The sequence below is a fragment of the Coenobita brevimanus genome, chromosome 90 (assembly GCF_032717465.1).
Source record: "Coenobita brevimanus isolate Jiangsu-jjx chromosome 90, ASM3271746v2, whole genome shotgun sequence".
Lineage (NCBI taxonomy): Eukaryota > Metazoa > Arthropoda > Malacostraca > Decapoda > Coenobitidae > Coenobita > Coenobita brevimanus.
This window is the reverse complement of record NC_137043.1, coordinates 19,993,674-20,015,737: the sequence shown is the minus strand read 5'-3', so window position 1 is coordinate 20,015,737 and position 22,064 is coordinate 19,993,674. Positions and strand designations below refer to the sequence as shown.

The 22,064-nt window shown below is 41.2% G+C and overlaps 1 protein-coding gene across 1 annotated transcript in view; it reads left to right on the top strand.

Moving 5' to 3' along the window:
- The window catches only part of LOC145411622 (glutamate receptor 1-like), an 863,839-nt gene that overhangs the window by 840,956 nt on the left and 819 nt on the right, over nucleotides 1–22,064 (top strand). The window contains exons 16-18 of the mRNA XM_080281630.1: nucleotides 1,108–1,352; nucleotides 2,619–2,724; nucleotides 8,175–8,312. Of these exons, the coding sequence (XP_080137756.1) occupies nucleotides 1,108–1,352; nucleotides 2,619–2,724; nucleotides 8,175–8,312 (489 nt within the window). The remainder of the gene's footprint in view (nucleotides 1–1,107; nucleotides 1,353–2,618; nucleotides 2,725–8,174; nucleotides 8,313–22,064) is intronic.

The following is a 22,064-nucleotide window of genomic DNA, read 5'->3' as shown; positions in this document are numbered from 1 at the left end:
TACTGGACACCTCAATTAGGCTGATGATGGTTGTGATGGTGGTACTATGATGGTAATGATGTAGTCGTTATGGTGGTGACGTCGACTACAACAAAGCCGACAAAGGCTTTTTTTTTTTTTTTTTTTTTTTTTTTTTTTTACACGAGATCATTTACCATTTCACTTTGTCACATGGCACTATTTCAGTGCACCCTATATTCACTCATCGTATGTAGAACAGGCTTGGGTGACTGTACGCTGAATGACAAGCTTCCTGTGCCGAAGGAAACCATTTACGTCTACAACCAGATATCTGGGTAATGTGGAGCTTACTATGGTGCCGCTGTTAACGGACTAGAAATGAATTGTCCATCCAGGAACCAAACTTCTGCACACTTCCCAGCGCCTCGCTGTGGTAAGGCGCTGTCTACTGCAAGGGAACATTGTTCAAATGCACGGGACGACCTGCAGGGCCAATCACTTGGCCAGGATTGATGGGTCTGCTCAGCCAGACATACCGGAGTTACACAGCAACAACAACAGCTACACCTGTACATTACATGTAAACAATATTATAATCGTACGTTTCCACGTGTATTAAAACAAATCATCACTTGCAGTAGTTTTGCCCTCTGTGTTATTTCCCCTTGACTTATTCTCTCGCTAATGTCATTTTTTCATATCTTCCATCGTCTCCACCTCTTTCATAATTAACCTCTCCTTCCATCCTTCCGTCACACGAGTCTCTCTGTCTGTCCGTCTGCCTGTCTGTCTGTCTGTTTGTCTGTCTGTCTGTCTGTCTGTCTGTCTCTCTCTCTCTCTCTCTCTCTCTCTCTCTCTCTCTCTCTCTCTCTCTCTCCACCAACTTTTGTCGGAGTTTCTTATTTGTTCTCTAGCACGACCTTCATTTTCTTTTTCCTCATCTCTAATCTGATTATTATTTTTTTCTCTGGACTGTTTTCTGTCTTCTTCCTGTGATCCACGATCAGCGTGTATATTCACATGAGGGAGTTTCTTTCGTCTCTTAAGAATGTGTTCACCTTCACATATGAGGTGATGACTGTTTCTGTCTTCCACCAAAAATTCTCATTCAACCCTCCTCATGACTATTTTCCTTTGTTGTTTCAGCATTCTAAGGTAAGTGTGTACAGTCAGATGTGGGAGTTCATGTCGTCACGCAAGCATGTGCTCACATCCACGTACGAGGAGGGCATCGAGCGGGTGCGGACGTCGAAGGGCAAGTACGCCTTTCTGCTGGAGAATGTCAAGAATGACTATATCAACGAGCAACTGCCCTGCGACACCATGAAGATCGGACACAACCTTAACTCTAAAGGATACGGCCTGGCCACTCCTCCACACTCATCCCTTAAGTGAGTACGTGTGCGTGAGAGAGAGAGAGAGAGAGAGAGAGAGAGAGAGAGAGAGAGAGAGGGGAGGAAGAACTGCCCTACGACACCATGAAAATCGGACACAACTAAACTCTGATGTATACGACCTGGCCACTCCTCCACAATCACCCATATAATAAGTACGATAATATCATAGATTTTTTTTTTTCCTCACACCAGCCCAGAGTCGTAATGTCATTTAATTTTTCTTACCTCCAGACGACTGCATAAGGATCGGGATGATATCGCAATGAACGAGGTTAATAAAACCTGTATCTAAACCCTGTAGGACGAAAAGCCTCTCCTAGTGTGAATGAACTCATTATCAGGTAGGGAATGTAAAATGACCACTTCCTTGCGACAGCATGAACATTGGACAGTGGATACAGCCTAAACTCCAGTGGTATAGTGTGCTCATACTTCTGCACTTGTCTCTCTTTTATATGTGCCTGACCCTCGGTTAGAACCTGTCAACCTCATTCCCGAGTCAGTGCACACTTTCACATGGCAACGTTTTAGCTTTAATAGTCACCACCAACTTGGCAGAATTTTATGTAAATCTTCTACTAATTGGACATATTACGTATTGTTTCCTGCTACTTCCATACAATATTATTAAGTTGAAGAGAATACTTCTACAGAAAAAGAGTTAAGGAAGGCTAAATATAACCTTTTCATTTATAAAACGCGCTTTTAAATTGCACGAGTCGTCTGAAGGCAGCAGCATGATTAAATTAACACTTATTTTTGAGACCTGTAGATCGGACAGAACTTAATCTTTGACGGATACGGAATGGCTGCTTCTCTAAACTCCTCACTCAGATGAGATTTTTTTTCTCTTGATTTGGGGTATTGATTTGTCCTCCCATTTCCAGGAGACGCATCAGCCCTCCTACGTGCCACACCATCATTTGTCACCACACTGGCACCAATACTCACCTTGCATTCTCTCTCTCTTTCTCTCTGTTTCTGTGTCTGTGTCTGTCTCTGTCTGTCTGTCTGTCTGTCTGTCTGTCTGTCTCTCTCTCTCTCTCTCTCTCTCTCTCTCTCTCTCTCTCTCTCTCTCTCTCTCTCTCTCCGACAGCACTTTCTACATAAATTTTCTGTAATTTTTCAACGTCTCTCACACCTCTCCAACTCTCTACATGTTCTTTCACACCCATCCCATCCCTCTTCATTTCCTGTCTCATTCTCCTGCTTCCTCTTCCTGTCCACGTACTAATGAATTCCTTTACATTCTTTTTCCAGGGAAAGCCTTGATTTAGCCATACTTAGTCTGAAGGAGAGTGGAGACCTGGTCAGACTAAAGAACAAGTGGTGGTTCGACAACTCGAAATGTGGCAAGGATACGCAGGTTAGTTCCTACCCTTTTGTAGTAGCTGTAGTAGTGGTAGTTCAAAGTGTTCTTGTATCGCTATGTCGCATCGTTTCTAAAGGCTTCAACATGCTTGCATGCATCGGCCTTGGTCACCTAATGGCGGCTCGACCCTTGTGGTAAACTGTACATGGCCACATTCCCTCAGCTCTGACAGAGCCTCCATTAGCTCTTGATATCATTACTTTTGATTATGAAGTGACCCTGACTTTTAACCTATTCAGCTAAATAAAAACATTTACTCCTTGGACGACCACTCAGTCCTCCCACCAAATCTGATTAAAATTGCAATAAAATTTATTTTTGTTAAAAATGGTCGAGCCTTGAGAGTACCCTATTATTTTCAAAACTGAATAACTTCATTTTTGCATTATTGTCAACCATTTCCTCAAAACTGGCCTTCCTTGGAATAAAGTGATTAAGACCATTGGTTGGGTAAACGTTTGACCTAGCCCTATGACCTTGTCATTCGACCTATTGTTCTACATATCAATAGGTTTTCTCCTTCGTTGTCCCTCAGCCTTTCCACCAAGATTGGTTAAAATCACACACACACACACACACACACACACACACACACACACACACACACACACACACACACAACCACCACCACCACCACCACCACCATCCAAACATAACACCAGCTGTGACAATGAGAATCTCGGGTGTGAAAAATTCGTCATGGTGTTGAAGGACTTAAATTCATCAAGAGCTGACAAGACTATATGAAGAAATTTATTATCGAAATGAAGTAAATTTAACATCCACTCTCGCGGAGCGAAAGCATGTGTGTGTGTGTGTGTGTGTGTGTGTGTGTGTGTGTGTGTGTGTGTGTGTGTGTGTGTGTGTGTGTGTGTGTGTGTGTGTGTTCTTACCTAATTACCTAATTGTTCTTACCTAATTGTATCTTTACAGGAATGAGTCAAGCTCGTACTGTCCCGTGTCTTAAACCATATTTATCGTACATATCCTTAAATTTGTGAATTGTTTTGGCACACACTATTTCATTCGGTAGTGCATTCCACTGTTCAATTGCTCTATTTGGGAAACTAAATTTCCTTACGTCTTAATCACCTCTCTTTTTATGCGGTTTTTTGCAGTGTCCTCTTGCTGATGCTTCCCCATACGTTAAGTAATCATTTATGTCTATTTTCTCCTTCCCTGATATGCATTTATATAGCATAATCATGTCACTTCTTTTCCTTCTCTCCTCTAGTGTTGGTAGATTCAGTTTATTTAGTCTTTCTTCGTAGCTTAGATCCCTTAAGCTTGGAACCAATCTTGTAGCGGCCCTTTGAACTTTTTCAACCTTGTCTATGTGTTTTTTGAGATGAGGACTCCAGACTACTGATGCATACTCCAGGGTTGGTCTGATGAACGATGTTATTATCTTTCTTAACATGTCTTCATATATGTCTGTGAATGCTATTTTATATTGGCAAGCAGTGTATACATGTTCCGTACCTTCTCACTGATATGGTCAGCCGGAGATAGTCTGTTATTGACAATCACACCTAGGTCCTTCTCTCTTTCTGATGTGTGAAGGGTTTTATTTCCTAATGTATAATCCCAATCAGATCTTTTTCCACTTTTATCAAACTGGATTACATGACATTTGTCCACATTGAATTTCATTTGCCAAGTATTACTCCATTCATGAAGTTTCTTTAATTCTTCTTGTAGCTCTTTACAAGAGTCTGTGTTAGTAATTCTCCTTTGTATTTTTGCATCATCTGCAAACATGATTAGATAGCTTTCATTTCCAGTGTTACTGTCTATATCATTTATATACACTAAAAACATGATTGGTGCCAGCACTGAGCCGCGTGTTACTCCATTAGTCACTTCTTTCCATGATGAGTAATTTCCCCTTAGTACTGTTCTCATTTCTCTTTTCATGAGAAAATCTTGCATCCAACAAAACAGTTTGCCTCGAATTCCTCCTTGATGGTACAGTTTCCATAAAAGTCTTTGGTGTGGTACTGTGTCAAGTGCTTTCTTGAAATCTAAATAGATACTGTCCACCCATCCTTCTCTTTCCTGTAATGTGTCTGTTACTTTGTCATAGTGGCTCAACAGATTAGTAACACTTGATTTTCCTTTTCTGAAACCAAACTGTCTTTCTGTTATCATACTGTGTTCTTCTAGGTGATTTACCCATGCTTTTCTTATAAGCTTTTCTAATACCTTGCTTACGACACTGATTAGTGATACTGGTCGGTAGTTAAGTGGATTTTGTCTATTCCCTTTCTTGAATAAGGGAACAATGTTTGCTTTCTTCCAAATATCAGGTAGTTTACCTTGACTCAAGGATTTTTTGAAAATTAAAAATAATGGTTTACTTAACTCCTTTGCACATTCACGTAGCACCCAACATGAAATTTCATCACGACCATTTGCTTTTCCTTTGTCTAATTTACATAGCTCCTCCTGTATTTCTTTTTCTGATGTTTGTATATCTGGTAGTATGTGTGGGCATGCATGTTCCACATAATCCCTCTCAAAAAAAATTTTCTCTGTAAAAACTGATTGGAAATTCTTATTTAGTGCTTCACAAATATCCTTGTCTTGTGTATTGGTGGTTCCATCGTCCGTAATGGATTGTATTTTATCTTTTACTTTGGTTTTGCTTCTGATGTAGCTGTAAAATAGCTTTGGTTGATCACTACTTTTATTTATGATATCCTCCTCAAACTGTTTTTGGGCTTCCCTCCTTATTCTTGTATAATCATTTCTTGCTTGTTTGTAATTATTATATGCCCATTCACTATTGTGTATTCTGTATCTATTCCACAACAAATCTCTTTTTTCTTTTGATTTTTTACATTCTGTATTGAACCATTTCTTTCTTTTCTTTTCTGCTTCTTTGTGCTGTGGGATGTACTTCTGGACTCCTATTTCATAAAGTTCACATAATTTTTCATATATAGCATTTAAATCTTGTTCTCTAAGCTCCTTTTGCCAAGCAATTTCTAAGAAGTACTTCTTTAGGTCATGATACTTTCCCTTTTTATAGTATAGGCTTTTTTTGTAACTTTCATTGCTGTTAACTATGTCATATGCAATTCTGAAATTGCAGTTTAGTACTGCATGATCGCTTTTGCCGAATGGAGGGTGATATATTAAATTATCAACATCGTTTTCTTGCCTAGTAAATATGAGATCTAGCATTGAAGGCACATTGACTCCTCTTTTTCTGGTGCTTTCCCTTACATGTTGCGTTAGGAAAAACTCTTGCTCAAGATCCAGGAGCTTTTGGTCCCAGCAGCTTTCTTGGCTTATTATATCTAGAGTATTCCAATTTATATTTGTATAAAAATCTCCAGTTATTATAATTCTTTTCGATTTCTCTTCCATTTTATGTAGTAATGCTCTTAAACTCTGAATTGTACTTTCCGCCAGGTCTTCATATTCTTCTCTTTCCCATGTGTTTGATCTGGGTGGCATGTACAAATTGGCTACAATTACTTTCCCTTCAGATGTATTTATCTCTACTGCAATCAGTTCTACTTGTGAGGGTATATCTGATTCTATTTCTTTGACTTTTATATTTTTCTTAGTTAATATTATAATTCCTCCTCCTTTTTTTAAGTTCCTATCTCCTCTCCATATATTATATTCCTCTAAGTTTAGTATGTCATTCGATATCCTTGGTGTTAATTTTGTTTCAGTTAGGCATATTACATGTGGTTCCTTTTCTCTGACATAATCATTCATCTCTAATAATTTAGATACCATTCCATCCACATCTGAGTACATCAACTTAATCATCTTTTTTATATACTTATCATGATTTGGTTCTTTTACCTTCCTCCTTTTTATTCACTCCTGTTTATGTACCACTTTCGTACCTGCAATCCAATTACTTTGTAAAAAAAATGTATTCTCCTCCTCCTCTGATCTTCCCTAATTTTTTGTTTTTGCTTCCTCCCTCTTCTCTTTCAGTAATTCCAGTTCCTCTTGTGTTAGGCATCTTTTTATCCATACATTTTTGAACTCCTCTTTTTCCATAAGGTTCTTTGCATTTTTTAGTATCTCCTCCACGGTGTTTACACTCTGGAAGGTTACCTTTAGGGGTCTTGTCTTCCTTTTCTTGTATTTCCCTAACCTTTTGTGTTCCTCTATGTCTTTACTACAGATTTCCTCTGATACTTCTTTCAATATGTTCATTATATTTGTCATTTCCTTTTTGTCTCCTGAGATCTTGTTTTTTACTTCTTGCTCTTCTATACCAGTGATTACTGTAGATTTGTTAATATCTACTGAATCTCTGACTAACTTAGGATTGTTTTGGATTATTCTTTTCACTTCCTTTTTAATGCTTTTTTCTTCCACCCTTGTTTCCAAGTCTTTCTTTACTTTCACCATTTCAGCATAAGTGTTTCCACATCATACTTGTAGCTTTGCGCAGCTTAATTCACCTGTGTTATCTTCTCCTCAATATCACTGCTCTGATCTATCAGACTGCTTACTTGCCTAATTGTGTCTGTATCATTTTTGAACTCTTCCATAATACTCTAGTGGTTGACGACTGTACTTGCCATTTCACTAATTTTCCTCCTAAGTGTACGCACTTCATCTGTTAGCTCATTTATGGTTGTGTCTTTCTTGTTGAATTCCTTTCCTAATTTTTCTATTTCTTCCTTTTGCAAGTGCATCTGTTTCTTAATTTCATCAATCTCATTCTGAAAAGCCATTTCTAACCCATGTACTCTTTCAATCAGTTTATTGTGAGTCTCCATTTCAACCTGTTCTTGGTAGAAATCATCATCCTGCTTTCTACTTTTATCCCTTTTCTTTTCCAAATTTGTTTTACTAAAGTATGTGGTCATTTTGCATACTAAAAGCGCATATAGTACTTACATTCTCTGGGGCAGATTGTAGACTAAACAACGATCAGCTGATTGTGCACATTCTTGCGCTGCTTGTTTACTTTTCTGTTTGACCAAGTCTTACTTAAAACTTCTTCTTTTTTTTTATATTAGAGCACCATTTAGTCTAACCTTGTACAGAGCTTGACTCACATAAAGATACTTATTTAGGTAATGCCGCTGACCAAGTTGGCCAGGTATAGAGGAGTGTGGACAATGCGTCTGCTCTCTCTCGGTGCCTAGGTGTGTGTGTGTGTGTGTGCAAAACAACGCAAAGAGTGTTTATGCAATTTCAGGCAAACTTGACCAGAGCTTTGAGGGTTAGACAAAGAGTAAATATTTTGCCTCCTAGAACAACAGGTCATAGGTCAAGGTTTCACGTCTGGGGTAAACGTTGGCCTGGTAAACTCAGCTTAAATAGTTTTAATCAATTAAGCCTTGATAATACCAATCTTGCTGTCGGCGTTCCTTTTTTTTTTTTTTCTTTGCCCCTCTGTTCCCTCTCATCTCTCCCCCTTCTTACTCTTGGTCTCTTTATTTGTCCCTCTAATTCAGGATGCCCTCGCCAACGCCCTAACCCTGAGCAATGTAGCGGGCATCTTCTACATCCTAACTGGGGCCCTGGTATTCTCAGTGGTCGTGGCCCTTGTAGAATTCTGCTGCACATCGAAAATGGAAGCCAACCGAGCCAAGGTAAGTGGGTGGAAAGAGTTGTAGCGTTCTAAAGTTTAAACTGAATGATCAAATGTGATTATTGCAGTCCAGAGTATGATGGTCATTTATGGGATGTTTCTAATTTTCAAAATATCTGAAAGTTTAGTGGTTAGAATGCCTGAATCTGAATGATGGTCTTGCATACGTTTTATCCCCCAAGAGATAAACAGATGTTTTCCGGGTATTGTAACGCCGCAAAATGGAATATGCTGATCATCTACCTCTGAATGTGCTTACTGGATTGGAATAGAATTGCCTCAGGACTCAGCACCTCAAAATGGATTATGTGATTGATGTTTGCCGTTTACAATTTTCAGTATTATTCGATCCGCTTAGCCTGCATCCAGTATTACTGGGGGCAGTTAGGTAAGATATTAACAAGCCATGCACTTTGTCTTCATCAACTGCTACAGGAAATATAAGAAAAAATGAGGCTTGCCATACCCATTACCATGCAAGTTTATCTTATATAGTTGACAGTCACTTCTTGTTGTTAGTCGAGGATATGTTCAAAATTATTGCAACTTTTTCCACACAGTTAATAATGTGAATTAAAGAAACTGTCACATCACTTTTAAATGTAGCAATGGAACATGACAGATGTATTTTGCGTTGTACTGTGCAGTGAATGGCGAAGATAAATAATAGGGACTATCTGTCATGGAAGTTTCTGTATGTCAGGCCCTGCTTCCCCGGATTCTATGTTTATTACAGCCATGACAAGTGTTACTGGAATGGGTGGTGGAAGTGGGAGGGTATTGAAGATTAGTAGTCCTTAACACTTTTACTTACGCAGACCCTCCTGTGTCAAGGAAAATATTCTAGTGACCCCCCAGGACTTAGAACCTAAAGAAGGGGTTTCCAATCTGGGATAAATTACCTCATGTGGGGCATTTTTTCCAATTAATTCCAATTAATTCCTGCAATGCCTTCTAAGATGAATTTATATATCATCTTAGAATGCATTTGCACTGGCAGAAAAGATAAAATCTAGCTGATAGAAATGAAGGTTTGCTTTGTTGTATAAAATTACTGCGCTTGCAATTCGAATATATTTTCAGTATTATTTGCAAACCAGCTGACTGCCGAGTGAGGGGTGGGGTACGGCTTTCAGGCAAGGAATGATTTGGTGGGCCATAGCCTATACATGACTGCAAGCAAGGGTGTCGTGATAATTCTACCGTACAACACTTCTTTCCTAATCATCAATTACCAATAAATACTAAAAATTTCTTTCTTCATCTTATTTTTCCATGCAGTTCGTACGTATTTATTGTATTATCTGCAAAACAGCTGAGTGGCGAGTGAGGGGTTGAGTGACAGCAGTCAGGTAAGGAATAAATTGGTAGGCTGAGGTCGTTCGCATAACTATAAGCAAGGGAGTCGTTATAATTTTACTGTTCAGTACGGTTTTCCAAGTCATCAGTTCACCAATAAATTCTCAAGATTTATTTCTTCATTTTCTCTGATTTTATGTGTATCATTTAGTTAGATAGAAACCACACAGGTACAACATACATTCCGCCGATGAAGAACACGCCAAACACGACCCGGCCTGGCCCGACACGACACGGCCCAACCGCGATGGTTTTCAGAGGCTAATAACTCTCTACTGTGTGAGATAAAGAAGAGATTCTTTCATCACGTAGTAAATACATTCAATAAACTTTGTTTTTCGCTATATATTTACTCATGAGACCAAAGAAACCCTTTGGAATCCCAGCTTTCCATGGGGACGTACCGTGGGCTTCAGTTGATGTGCTCCATTATGAAATCGAATTAAAACGTAAGCAGCGCTACGATGTTGCAACCCTTCATCTGACCAAGCACATACTCCCCCACATCCCTGTACACTTAACCAAGTGCATGATGGCTTTCACCCCACCTATCCCTCTTTATAACACAGAGATATTACAACTTAATAAAATCAGTGATATGGACTAAGGAAGTGTGATAAGCAGTAAAAAACCACCACCATCATCACTACCAGCACCATCATCATCATCATCATCACCACAACCATCACCACCACCATCATCACTTCTGTCACCATCACCATCATCATCACCACCACCACATCACTACCAGCACCATCATCATAATCATCATCATCACCACTACCACCACCACAAGCACCACCGCCACATCACTACCACCACCACCATCATCATCATCATCATCACTATCACCGCTACCACCATCATCACTACCACCACCATTATCATCATCAATGCCACGCTATTGCAACCCTTCGTCTGACCAACCACATGCCCCCCACATCCCTGCACACCTAACCAAGCGCAAAACGGCTGTCATCCACCACACCTGTATAACACAGAGATTTTACAACTTAAATATTAAAGTAGTTTACCCTTGGTATATATGAACTGGTCCCCTGATATTACTTGCAATGGCTCATCGAAGTCACTGAGAAAAAATATTGTACTTTTTCATTACTAAAAAAAATAAAAATAAAAAAAACGAAAAAAAAAACTACTTAAGAAATGCATTCTACCTGTCAAAAGGAACTAGTTCATTACAAGACACATAAGTATGGGAAAATTTCATGACTCTATTGCTGATACTTTTTCAGTTTTGCTCCCGAAACAAAATCTCTACTCCTTTTTGCTTTTTCATTATAGAAAAAAAAAATTACTTAAGTCGTAGCACTCTCTCTGTCAAAAGGCACCAGTTCACTATAAGACACATAACTATGTGAAATTTCATGACTCTAGTTAATACTTTTTGAGATTTGCTCCGGAAATAAAATCTCATTGCCCAGCCTGCCGCCCAACTCCACAGACGGACACAAGTGATAGCCTAACACTACCTGCCCCTGACTTTGTCAGGTGGAGAGTAAAATGATTTCGTGTTGTAATGCTATCTTTTCTTGCATGAATTATAACAAATAAATATCGGATATTACAATCATGGCTTTACATGAATGATTTTTCTTTGTTTAGGAGGTGAAATCAGAAAGGGTAATCACCCTATTTCTGAGTTTAATCATTCGATCAATAGCCAATCGTTTACCGATGCAGTTCGCTGACACGGTAAGTCGGGAACAGAGAAATGAACATTGTGTGTGTAATACATGCTACATCGCCTCGCTATATGCACATCCAGAGAGAAAACGTAAGAGAGAGAGAGAGAGAGAGAGAGAAATCTATCTGTCTATTGCCAGACGCCTTAATCCGGTAAGGGGTGGCCACAAACAAATCTCCTCCATGTCGCCCTGTCCCCACCATTTCACTGCCCTGCTCCCAGCTCACTTCCCCTTCTCTCATATACCTCCATCTCATCCTTGGCCTCCCCCTCCCCCCCTCCACCTCACACTCTCCTCGTCAGTCTCTCACTCTCCATCCTCTCCACATAGCCAAACCACCTCAATGTGTTTCTCCTAACGCTTCCTATCACATCCACATCCACACGACAAAGCTCCTTCACTTCCTTATTTGTTAGTCTGTCTCTCCATGTGATCCCACATGCTCCTCTCAAATACATCATTGCCACTGCTCTCGCTCTTGACTTGTGTCCCTCCAACAAGGTCCAAGATTCACTTCCGTACGTTAAAGTTGGTATCACAATACTGTCATGTAGTAACTTTTTCACTTCCATGCTCTCTTCCCTGTTTCTTATCACTGCTTTCAGGGAACCAGCAACCTTTCTTCCTTCTTGTACCCTTTCCAGCACTTCACCCTCTAAACTTCCATCCTTACTCATCACACTACCCAAGTACTGAAAGACACTCACATTTCCCGTTTCCTCCTCATCCAACCTCACTGTACATTCACTGACTTCATTTCTCTCGAAGACCATACCATTACTCTTCCCTACATTCACCTTTAGATTCCGTTTCTTACTCTCCCAAACTCATCCATCAAGCCTTGCAGTTCCCCTTCGTCTTCACTTAACAACACAGTATCATCTGCAAACAACAGTACAGGGAGTTTCCAAACGCTGCCCTCTTTCAACATCCACTGCCCTACCTTGTATCTCTTTTATAACCCCATTCATTTACAGATTGAACAGCCATGAAGACATGACACATCCCTGTTCCAATCCAACCTTCAAACAGAAAAATTCACCCAGTTCATTATCCACACGCACTGCAGCCTTAGCACCCTCATACATACTCTTCACGGCTATCAACAGCTTCCCATTTACTCCATACATTCTTAATGCTTTCTACAATCCGTGTCTATCCACCCTGTCATACGTTTTCTCCAAATCCATGAAGGCCACATACAACTGCTTTCCCTTCCCTGGAAATTTTTCACTAAAGATCTTCCCTTCCTAATACCTCCCTGTTCTTCCCCAACTAATTCCTCTGTCATTTCCCTAATTCTGTCAATATGTATCCTACCATATATTTTTCCTAGTACACTAAGAAGACAAATGCCCCTATGAATTCCACATACATCTTTTTCCCCTTTTCCTTTGTACATGGGGAATAATTATATCTGACTTCCAATCCTCCGGGACTCTACATTCCTCCCAGATCAATATGCACATCTTCCAGATCCATTCTACTACCATCACACCGACATGTTTCAGCTTTTCACCACACACACTCCATCAATTCCTGGGTCTTTCCCCATTTTAACTTTCTTCATTCCTTACACAACTTCCATCCTACTGATTTCTTCCTCTCTTCTCACATCCCTCCATCTCCCAGCCATTCCCCAGCCACTTACACTCGCAGTACTTTCATTCTGTATGTTCAACAATTCCTTAAAGTGTTCTCTCCATCTGCTCACCTTTTCTCCCTTCTCCAATAGTAATCTACCAATTTTATCTTTCACTCCCCAGCTAGCTTCTCTGGCACCCTGTCTAACTCTCTTTACCTCTTTCCAGAACATTGTCTTACATTCCCACCACTTTACACTCCAATTCCTTCCAAATTCCTCATCCACTCCCTTCTTACTCTCTCTTACTAATCTTTTCACCTCTCTCTTCCTCTTTAAATATAACTCTCCCTTTCGTTTCTCAACTTCTTCCACGCCCCTGTTTCTCATCCACTCACTATATGCTTCTGAAAACGTGAGAAAGTAAGTATTTTAGCTGAGTTACTCTTCTGTTATTGTTCAACTACCTCATCAAAATTGTTGATAGTTTACACTAAGATGAAATTTTTGATGATAGGCGTATGTACAGGTACTCATAAAAGTTCGTGGGGGTCCGTGTGTGTGTGGACCTGTGCAGTCCCCACCCCTTTCTGGCCGGTGAGTCTGTACAACGACATGACTACGCACACACCCATACACATGGCAAAACTGTGGCATTGATATAATAAAGTAAGAAAGGATTATGTTTGTCAATCATGTGTTGTAGGTAGTCATAATCAATTACATATTCAATGGGTATGATCAGATTTGAAGGCTGGAGCTCCTTCAATGTCTAAGTTTCATTAAGGAAGTGAGCAGTGACGACGGTAGTGCGGGTCGAGATGCATTCGAATCGTTTCGAAAATTTACTTCGTATCCACATGAATAATGTTGTAAACCGTTAAGAGCTAAACGCACACAGTATCTACCATTAATGTTGTTTAGCATATCTTCGTCATATATTCCTTCAAATATCCAATGATAGCCAAATCTGAATAATAAGATTAAAATAATTGTAAGTAGGCCAAGACTGGAAACAATGAGCAGTGAAGCAGTCTGAGCTGGCCAATGTTGCAATGGAACAGTCCTTAGTCTAAGGCAGCACTATTGAAGGAAAAACACGAAGCAGGTAAGAAACTGTTCAGGTAATAACTACAGGAAATTATTGACCTACTTCAATAGTTTCCTGTAGTTATTACGTGAATAGTTTCTTACCTGCTTCATGTTCTTCCTTCAGTAGTGCTGCCTTAGACTAGGGGCTGTCCCAATAAGACTTTGGCCAACTCAGACTGCTTCACTGTTCATTATTTCGAGTCATGGTCTACTTAGGAAGTTTTATTTCCTGTTATTCAGATTTGGTTTTCATCTGATATTTGAAGGAATGTATGGGATGACGAAGATACGCTAAACAACGTTAATGGTAGATACTGGGTGCGTTTAGCTCTTAATTCATGTGGATACAAAGCAAATTTTCAAAAACATTCAAATGCATCTCGACCTGCCCTACAGTCGTCACTGTCCACTTCCGTAATAAAAAACTTAGACATTTAAGAGCCTCTAACCTTCATATCTTATCATACAACATTGAATATGTAATTCATTACTGCCGACAACACATGATTGACAAAGATAATCCTTTCTTACTTTATTACATCAATGTCACAGTTTTGGCATGTGTATGGGTGCGTGCATAGTCACGTCGTTATACAGACTCGCTGTCCAGAAAGGAGTGGGGACTGCACCGGCCCACACACATCTGAACTCCCACGAACTTTTATGAGCGACTGTACACTGTACAAATGCACGCCCTCACAAATCGCACTCTACTGGTGTAAGTGGCTGGATGATATTGGTGGGTGGTTGATTCAAGTTGGAGGGTGGTGTAGGTGAGTGGATTGTGGAGGTGGGTGGGTGATGTTTGTGGGTGGGTGCTATTGGTCGGTGGGTAGTAGTAGTAGTAGTTGTTCCCCAGGCAGTCTGGCCAAACAGCCCCGAACCCCTTCGGAAGGCCATGGCCGAGACTGGGCTTTCCCACAGAGTTCTCGAAGAGTGTATGTTGTGTTGTTGGCGTAGGTGATTGTGTGTAATGCAGTTTCCATAATGTGCTTAATAGTATGGGGTGCTGCTTTGCATCATGGACAGGCATCAGCAACGGAGTCATCCAGCCTCTTCTGGTAGCTTAACCCCTTAACCACGGGGCGTCGCTTTTGTGATGCTTAGGAGCAAGGAATCATACCGCGGGGCGTCACTTTTGTGATTCTGTGTTATTTTGAATTCGCCCGGGCTTTCAAGTGGTGGCTTGTATCATCTATCAGTACTGCCAATGTCCAACACTAGTCAGCACTCCTAATCTCATCTGTACTCCCATCCATTGTTGATAATTTAGCCATTTCTCTCCGTTCTTGACTCCCCTCCCTACCTCCCCTCCATTACCCTATCCTCTCGCCTGCCTGGCTGTGCTACGCTAAGTAAATCTTCCCTGGAATTTTTCACTGATTTCATCCATTGAAATAAGCCCTATGCCCTATTCTTATACCAAATAATATATATAAGAAAGAAATAAGGTAAGTGAAAGTGCCATACACCTAGAATTGGCTAATTATCACCTGACAACACCTCACATGCACTCGTTCGCTCATTTTCACTATTTATTTCCCCGTGAAATATGCCATATAATCTATTTTCATAATAAAATTATATATTAGAAAGGAAGGGAGAAGCCTAAGTGATATTTACATTCACCTGGATCTACCTAATTATTGCAGGCCACCACACCGTATTCTACGCTAAGTAAATCTTCCCTGGAATTTTCCATTGATTTTATCCATTGAAATAAGCCCTATGCTCTATTCTTATACCAAATAATGTATACAAAAAAAGAAATAAGGTAAGTGATAGTGCCATACACCTGGAATTGGCTAATTATCACCCGACAACACCTCGCGTGCACTCGTTCACTAATTTTCGCTGTTTATTTCCCCTTGAAATATGCCATATAATCTATTTTCGTAATAAATATACATATAAGGAGGGAAGGGAAAAACCTAAGTGATATTTACATTCACCTGGAACTACCTAATTTATTATGTATTTTCTTGGTTTCCTGCCAATCATTTTATTGCTATATATTAGCTGGTCTCACAAGGCTGAAGTTGGCAGTATTGCACTCACCCTAGCCAGGCGGCAGGATGCCACCACTATCACTTCACTGTCGTCTTTCAAGGTGAAGTAAGTCTGATTCGCTCCTGCTAACTTCCGCCGCTTTTTAGCCCCATGCAAAGGGCCCTGTGACCTTTACCCCCTACTAAACCTCGTGTGGAAAGAGGTAAATGGTTGACTTTTGATAACGAGTGACTACGATCTTTCTATTGAGTAAAACAGTGCAAGCGGAATTGTAAATAATGTGTAAATAATTTGTAAACAGCAAGTGAAAGCAATGAATGCAAATATAAGTGAACAGTGGAAAATAGTTTTATAAGTTACTTCAAGTTACAGTGCATAACACAGTGTAAATAAAATAGAAATGTAAATAATGTAAATAACATAGAGAATGTAAATAGAATTGTAAATGGGTAGTATTATAAGAATACGAGTATATATACTAGGAGTAATGAAAGTGAAAGTTTCACTCTAGCATGTATGACTACTATGAGTTATGAGAGTGAAGGTGAAAGTGACATTCACTCTCAATGCTAGTATACAGGACGAGAAAGTGAATGCTACGTATTTTACTGAAAGAAATTGAATGCCTACAGTGACAATAAACTACTATTACTGAAGGAAACTTATGGATAAAGACTGTAGATATATATAAGTGTTATATGGTAATAGAAATATAAAATGTGAGGGGTTTTAAGAATAATAAATGACAGAACACTAGCGGCGATCGATCACAAGTGGGAAGGTCATACGCCCTCGTAATTTCCATTGCTTTCACACTGCTTTTTTTTTTTGGCGTATGGATTCCAAACTATTTGAGAATCATAGAATAGTGTTTCTAGCGATAATATCAGGCTGTGGTAATCATATTACGGGTTGTCAGGAAGTGTAAAATGGAGACTTCGTTACCCAACTTCAGAGGTCTCCACAAGTCCTACGGTACTCGAGGAAGGCTCAACAAACACCCTAGGAGAAAGCTGAAAGTATGTGCCATAAGGATATTTGATTTTATTATTCTAGGACTAATAACTGATTATTGGCAAATATTTTTAGAGAGTCTGTCAGAGCGCGAATATGCCCGCTGGAGCCGCAAGAAAAAGCAAAACAAGCCTGTGGTTAAAGGGTTAAGAGGGCTGGATGGTGCCCACATCTCAGCCTGGGCAGGTGGATCTTGTCCTCACGAGGGAGATAGGATTCAGAAGGGTGGATGTCAGGAGGCCGTGCATTCAGCTGTGTGTTGTCTTTAAGTGACTGAATGGAGCAGCGAGAGGGGAGAGATGACAGTATTTGTGTATGGTATTGTGTGCTGGGTGTTGTTTTGATGTTCCTTGGTGTGGGTGGATGTGCTGCCATGTAATATAGTGGATGCTGTGGGTCTGTGGAGGCTGCAGCAAGAAACTGGGTGTCTCTCATGTCTAGGTGATCCTTGACTTTGAGGATTTTGGTTTCTTGATGTAGGTGGTCTGTGGGTGTAGCAGCTGTGCAGCCTGTGATTATTTTTAGGGCCTTGTCCTGTATGGTCTGTAGAGTGTTGTGGTGTGTCTTTGTGAGGTTAGGAGCCCAGGCAGGCTTGCATAATTCATTACTGAACGTATGTATTGTTTGTATACTACAGTGGTGGTTTCTTTGTTGTGTCCGAATGTTGTATGGGCAAGTGACCTCAAGGCATTGAGTCATGGTGTTATTTTATTTTTAATGTTTGTGATGTGTTGTTTAAATGACATTGATGTATTGTATGTTACACCAAGGATTGTGTGTGTGTGTGTGTGTGTGTGTGTGTGTGTGTGTGTGTGTGTGTGTGTGTGTGTGTGCGTGTGTGTGTGTGTGTGTGTGTGTGTGTGTGTGTGGTAGGGGAGTGTTGTTTACGGTGAGGTGTGGGAGGTGACTGTGTTCTGCTGTCCAGTTTGTGAGAAGGCTGGGGGTATTTAGAGCCTGTTTGTGGTGAACCATTCGTGTAGTGTGTTGAGGTAAGGTTGGATGATGTGTGCAGTTGTGTTTGCATTTTGGTGCTTACATGTAAGTGTTATATCATCTGCGTAGGAAGCTATGTGTATCTGTGGTGAGAGGGGTGTGGGTATGTCATGCATGTATAGGTTAACCCGCCGCGTGCCAGTGCCATTTTAAAACAGTCTGACATAATGTCGTGGCCAGTGCCAGTGACGTTTTAAAATGGTCTAAAATTAAAAACTTCACTGTGACCGCATTTTTTAAGATTCGTGGGTAAAAAATTGACAGGCAGTAAGGTAACTGTTCCTCTACCATCCCCCAGGCTGTTAAGGCCGTACACTCATTCGCTTCCCCCCTCACGCTCGCTCTGCCTCACTCTGCCTGTGTGCCTCCCCCAGTGCAGTACATAGTGAAGGCATTTTGTAAATATTTTCATGTCAGAGTAAGTTGTAAATACTTTCTTGTAAGTGAACGGACTATATAGTGAAGTCAAGTTGTAAATACCTTCTTGTAAGTGCCAGGACTGTACATAAGGAAGTCAGGTTGTACCTATCTTCAAGTAAGTGTAAGATAATGCATTCACAGTGAGCAAGACACGCAAATTGTGATAGATGCTGAAGCAATAAGTGATCAGAAAAGTGTAATGAACATTGCTATACCTTCCCAGAATAAATACCTGAGTACACCTTTCATAGAAAACGGTTTTCTCTCATGTATGTGGTGACCGTGAGAGAGCGGCTATACCAGTACATGAGTATGCAGGACTAAATAAAACTAATTTCCGAGCCTCGGTGAGCATTTTAATGGCAAAATTCATTGTTTATCATTTTAGCCAAAAAAAAAAAAAAGGTCAAAAAATGGCTGGCACTGGGGTGACCCAGAGGGCTAAAAATAGCCAGCATGCAGCAGGGTAAAGAGTGTAGAGGACAAAACAGATCCTTGGGGGACACTGTTTGTGAAGTTTCTGATGTTAGAAGACTGACCGGCAAATGTTATGTGTGCACATCTGCCTGCTAAGTAGTTGCCAGCCATCTTTTTGTGTTATTGTGCATGTTTGTGTTGAGTATTTTGTTTGTGAGGTTGTGGCGGGGGATGGCATCAAAAGCTTTGCTGATGTCTACTGTGATTAGGAGTGTTCTGTGTGGTGGTCTAGCTGAATTCATGCCTTTGAAAACTCTCTGTGTAAGGTCTGTATGAAGGGTGTTTGTGGAGTGTAGTGGGCTAAAGCCATGTTGTGATTGGGCTAAGGAAACGTGAGGTGTGACTAGTTGTAGTACCAGTCATTCAGTGACTTTAGAGGGGGTGCAGAGGAGTGTGATGGGGCAGTGTGAGGAGGGTAACCTGGGGTCTTTGTTGGGTTTAGGGATAGTGATGATAATGCCATGCTTCCAGATGTTGGGTATTATGTTGTGTGAGTAGCTGTAGTTTGATATGTTGTTTAGTGCTTGTATGCCTTGTGGTCCAAGGTGTTTAAGATGAATGTTGCTTATGTTGTCTGGTCCACAGGCAGATGAGTGCTTAAGGTTGTTAATGATGTGCTTTGTCTGGTTGTAAGCAAAATGTGCGTAGTCTGGGTCTGTGGGGAACTGTCTATTACATCGGATGATACGTCGGTCTTTGGGATGGGGGTTTAGATGGCTGACTTGTGAAAAGTGATTGAGGAGAGTGTTTGCATGATGTTTGTTTGAGGGTATGGTTTCTGTTGTTGTGATGGCAACGTGTGATTGTGTGGTGTTACTGTTGGAAAGTGTGATGCTGTTTAGTGTTTTGTAGAGTTTGCTGATGTTTGTTTTGTGGTCAAGTGTTTGGAGGTAATTTTTCCAGTTTAGTGTTTGCTGTTCTGATATTTTATTGTTTATTTGAGTGTTGAGTTCTTGTATTTGCTGTACGGTGTCTTGTGTATGGGGTGTTGGGGAGTGTTGCAGTGTGTCCCGTTGTCTGATGAGGCCTTGAATTTCTGGTGTGAAGTTGGGGTTGTGTCTCTTTCTATTGCCTCTAGGGATGTGTCTTTTGTCTGTGTTTTGTATAATTGTATTGAAAGTGTGCACAGTGGTGTTGATGTTTGTGATGGGTGTACTGTTTAGTGTTTCGAAATGTTGTTCTGTTTCAGTTACAAAGGCCTCCCAGTTGGCACTCTTATAATTAGTGTATGTGTGTTTGAGGCTAGCTGGGGTGATTCTGGTTTTGGTAGTGATGATGACTGGGAGGTGATCAGAACCTAGGATTTTGACCACTCTCCAGTATGTAGTGGGGGCAAGGTTTGGGAAGCAGAAGGTGATGTCTTGGGATGATGGGAGGAAGAGGGCTTGGTGTTGGATGTGGGTATGTTGGCCTAGATTGTTCAGTATGAAAAGATGATCTGTCTCGGATTGTAGTACCAGCCCTCTATCTGTGTCAGGGTTGTTGACATGCTAGGCCGACGACTTGGCATTGAAATCACCACCAAGGATGATGTTGGGTATGTTAGTGATATGGTGTATCTGTGGAGAGTAATTGTGTGGTACTGTGGGGGATGATTAGGGGGGAATGTATGTATTAGCGATTGTTATGTGTGATTTGTTCCCAGTGCGTATTTTAATTGATTGTATTTCTGTTGTGGTGTCGTGTGGGGGAAAAAGTGACTTTGTGTGTGCACTGGTATCTGCAGAGTTGATGGATTTGTGTACCAGGGTGATAAGTCCACCGCCACCGCCGTCGACCCGGTCTTGTTGAATAGTGGTGAAGTTGTGAAATGTCGGTGTTTCCTGTGCTCTTTGTAGTTTTGTTTCTTGTAAGATGGCAATGTGTATGTTTCGTTGTTTGATGAATTGTGTGAGTTCTTGCTTTTTGATGTTTATGCCATCTATGTTTAACTGAAGGATGTTTATGTTGTGTGTGCGATGTGTGTTGGCTGCTGCAGCACATGGGGGAGGTGGTGTGGGTGGAGGGGAAGGAGTAAGAGGAGGTTGTGATGGAGGTAAGGGTTGAGGTGGATTAGGATGGATTGAAATGGGAGGAGTTGGGGGACTGGATGGTGTGGGAAGGATCGGTGGGTTTGGCTGTGACAGTGTGAAGGAAGTAGGAGTAGGATTGGTGGGGGGGGTTAGTGGATGGGGGGAAGGAGCATAAGGAGCAGGTCCAGGTGTTTGTGTAATGTTTTCTGGATGCAAGTGTTGTGCAGGTGTAATGGGTCCAGTTCTTTCAGGAATTGCACTGAACTGAACCCTTTGTCTGTCGGCTTGACGTGATGAGTTTTGAGCATGTTGGACATATGTATTTGTTAGTAGGTCCTGGATTGCTCTCAATGTCCCTGGTTAGATGAAGTCGTCGAGAAATGACAGCCGGGGAGTCATTTCTCGGTGTAGAAAAAACGGTGTTGTGTGTGTTGTGTGGAGAGATGTGGTACTTGCTTGGGCGACCATAGCCACTCCCTGGTACTCGGACCCCGTGAGGGGCCGGGGGGTGGTTTGCGGTGGTTTGGCCACCATGCTGTCCTCTTCTCTTCGACAGCCTCTGGGGGGTAGACCCACGACGAAGACGCCACCGCTCCAGGTCGGTGGGTGATGGAGGGTGGGTGGTGATGTAAGTGGGAGGGTGGTGTAGGTGGGTGGGTGATGTTAGTTGGTGGGTGATGTTGGTGGGTGAGTGATGGTGGAAGGATGATGTAAGTTGGAGGGTCGTGTGGGCAGGAAGGTAATGATGTGAGGGTGATGGTGGGTGGGTGGTTTAGGTGGGTGGTTGGTGTGCAGGAAAGTAATGATAATGTGAGGGTAGGGTTGGTGGGTGGGTGGTGTGGGCAGGTAGGTTAGATTGATGGAAGGGTGATTTTGGTGGGTGGGTTGTGTAGGTTGGAAAGTAATGCAAATGTGAGGGTGGTGTTCATGGATGTGTGGTGTGGGCATGAGTGGGTGCTATAGGTGGGAAGATAATGTAGGTGTGAGAATGGTGTAGGTGGGTGGGAGGTATGGGTGGAAAGGTTTGTGATGTAGACGTGATGGTGATTTTGGAGGATGGATTGTGTTGGTAGATGGGTGGTGTA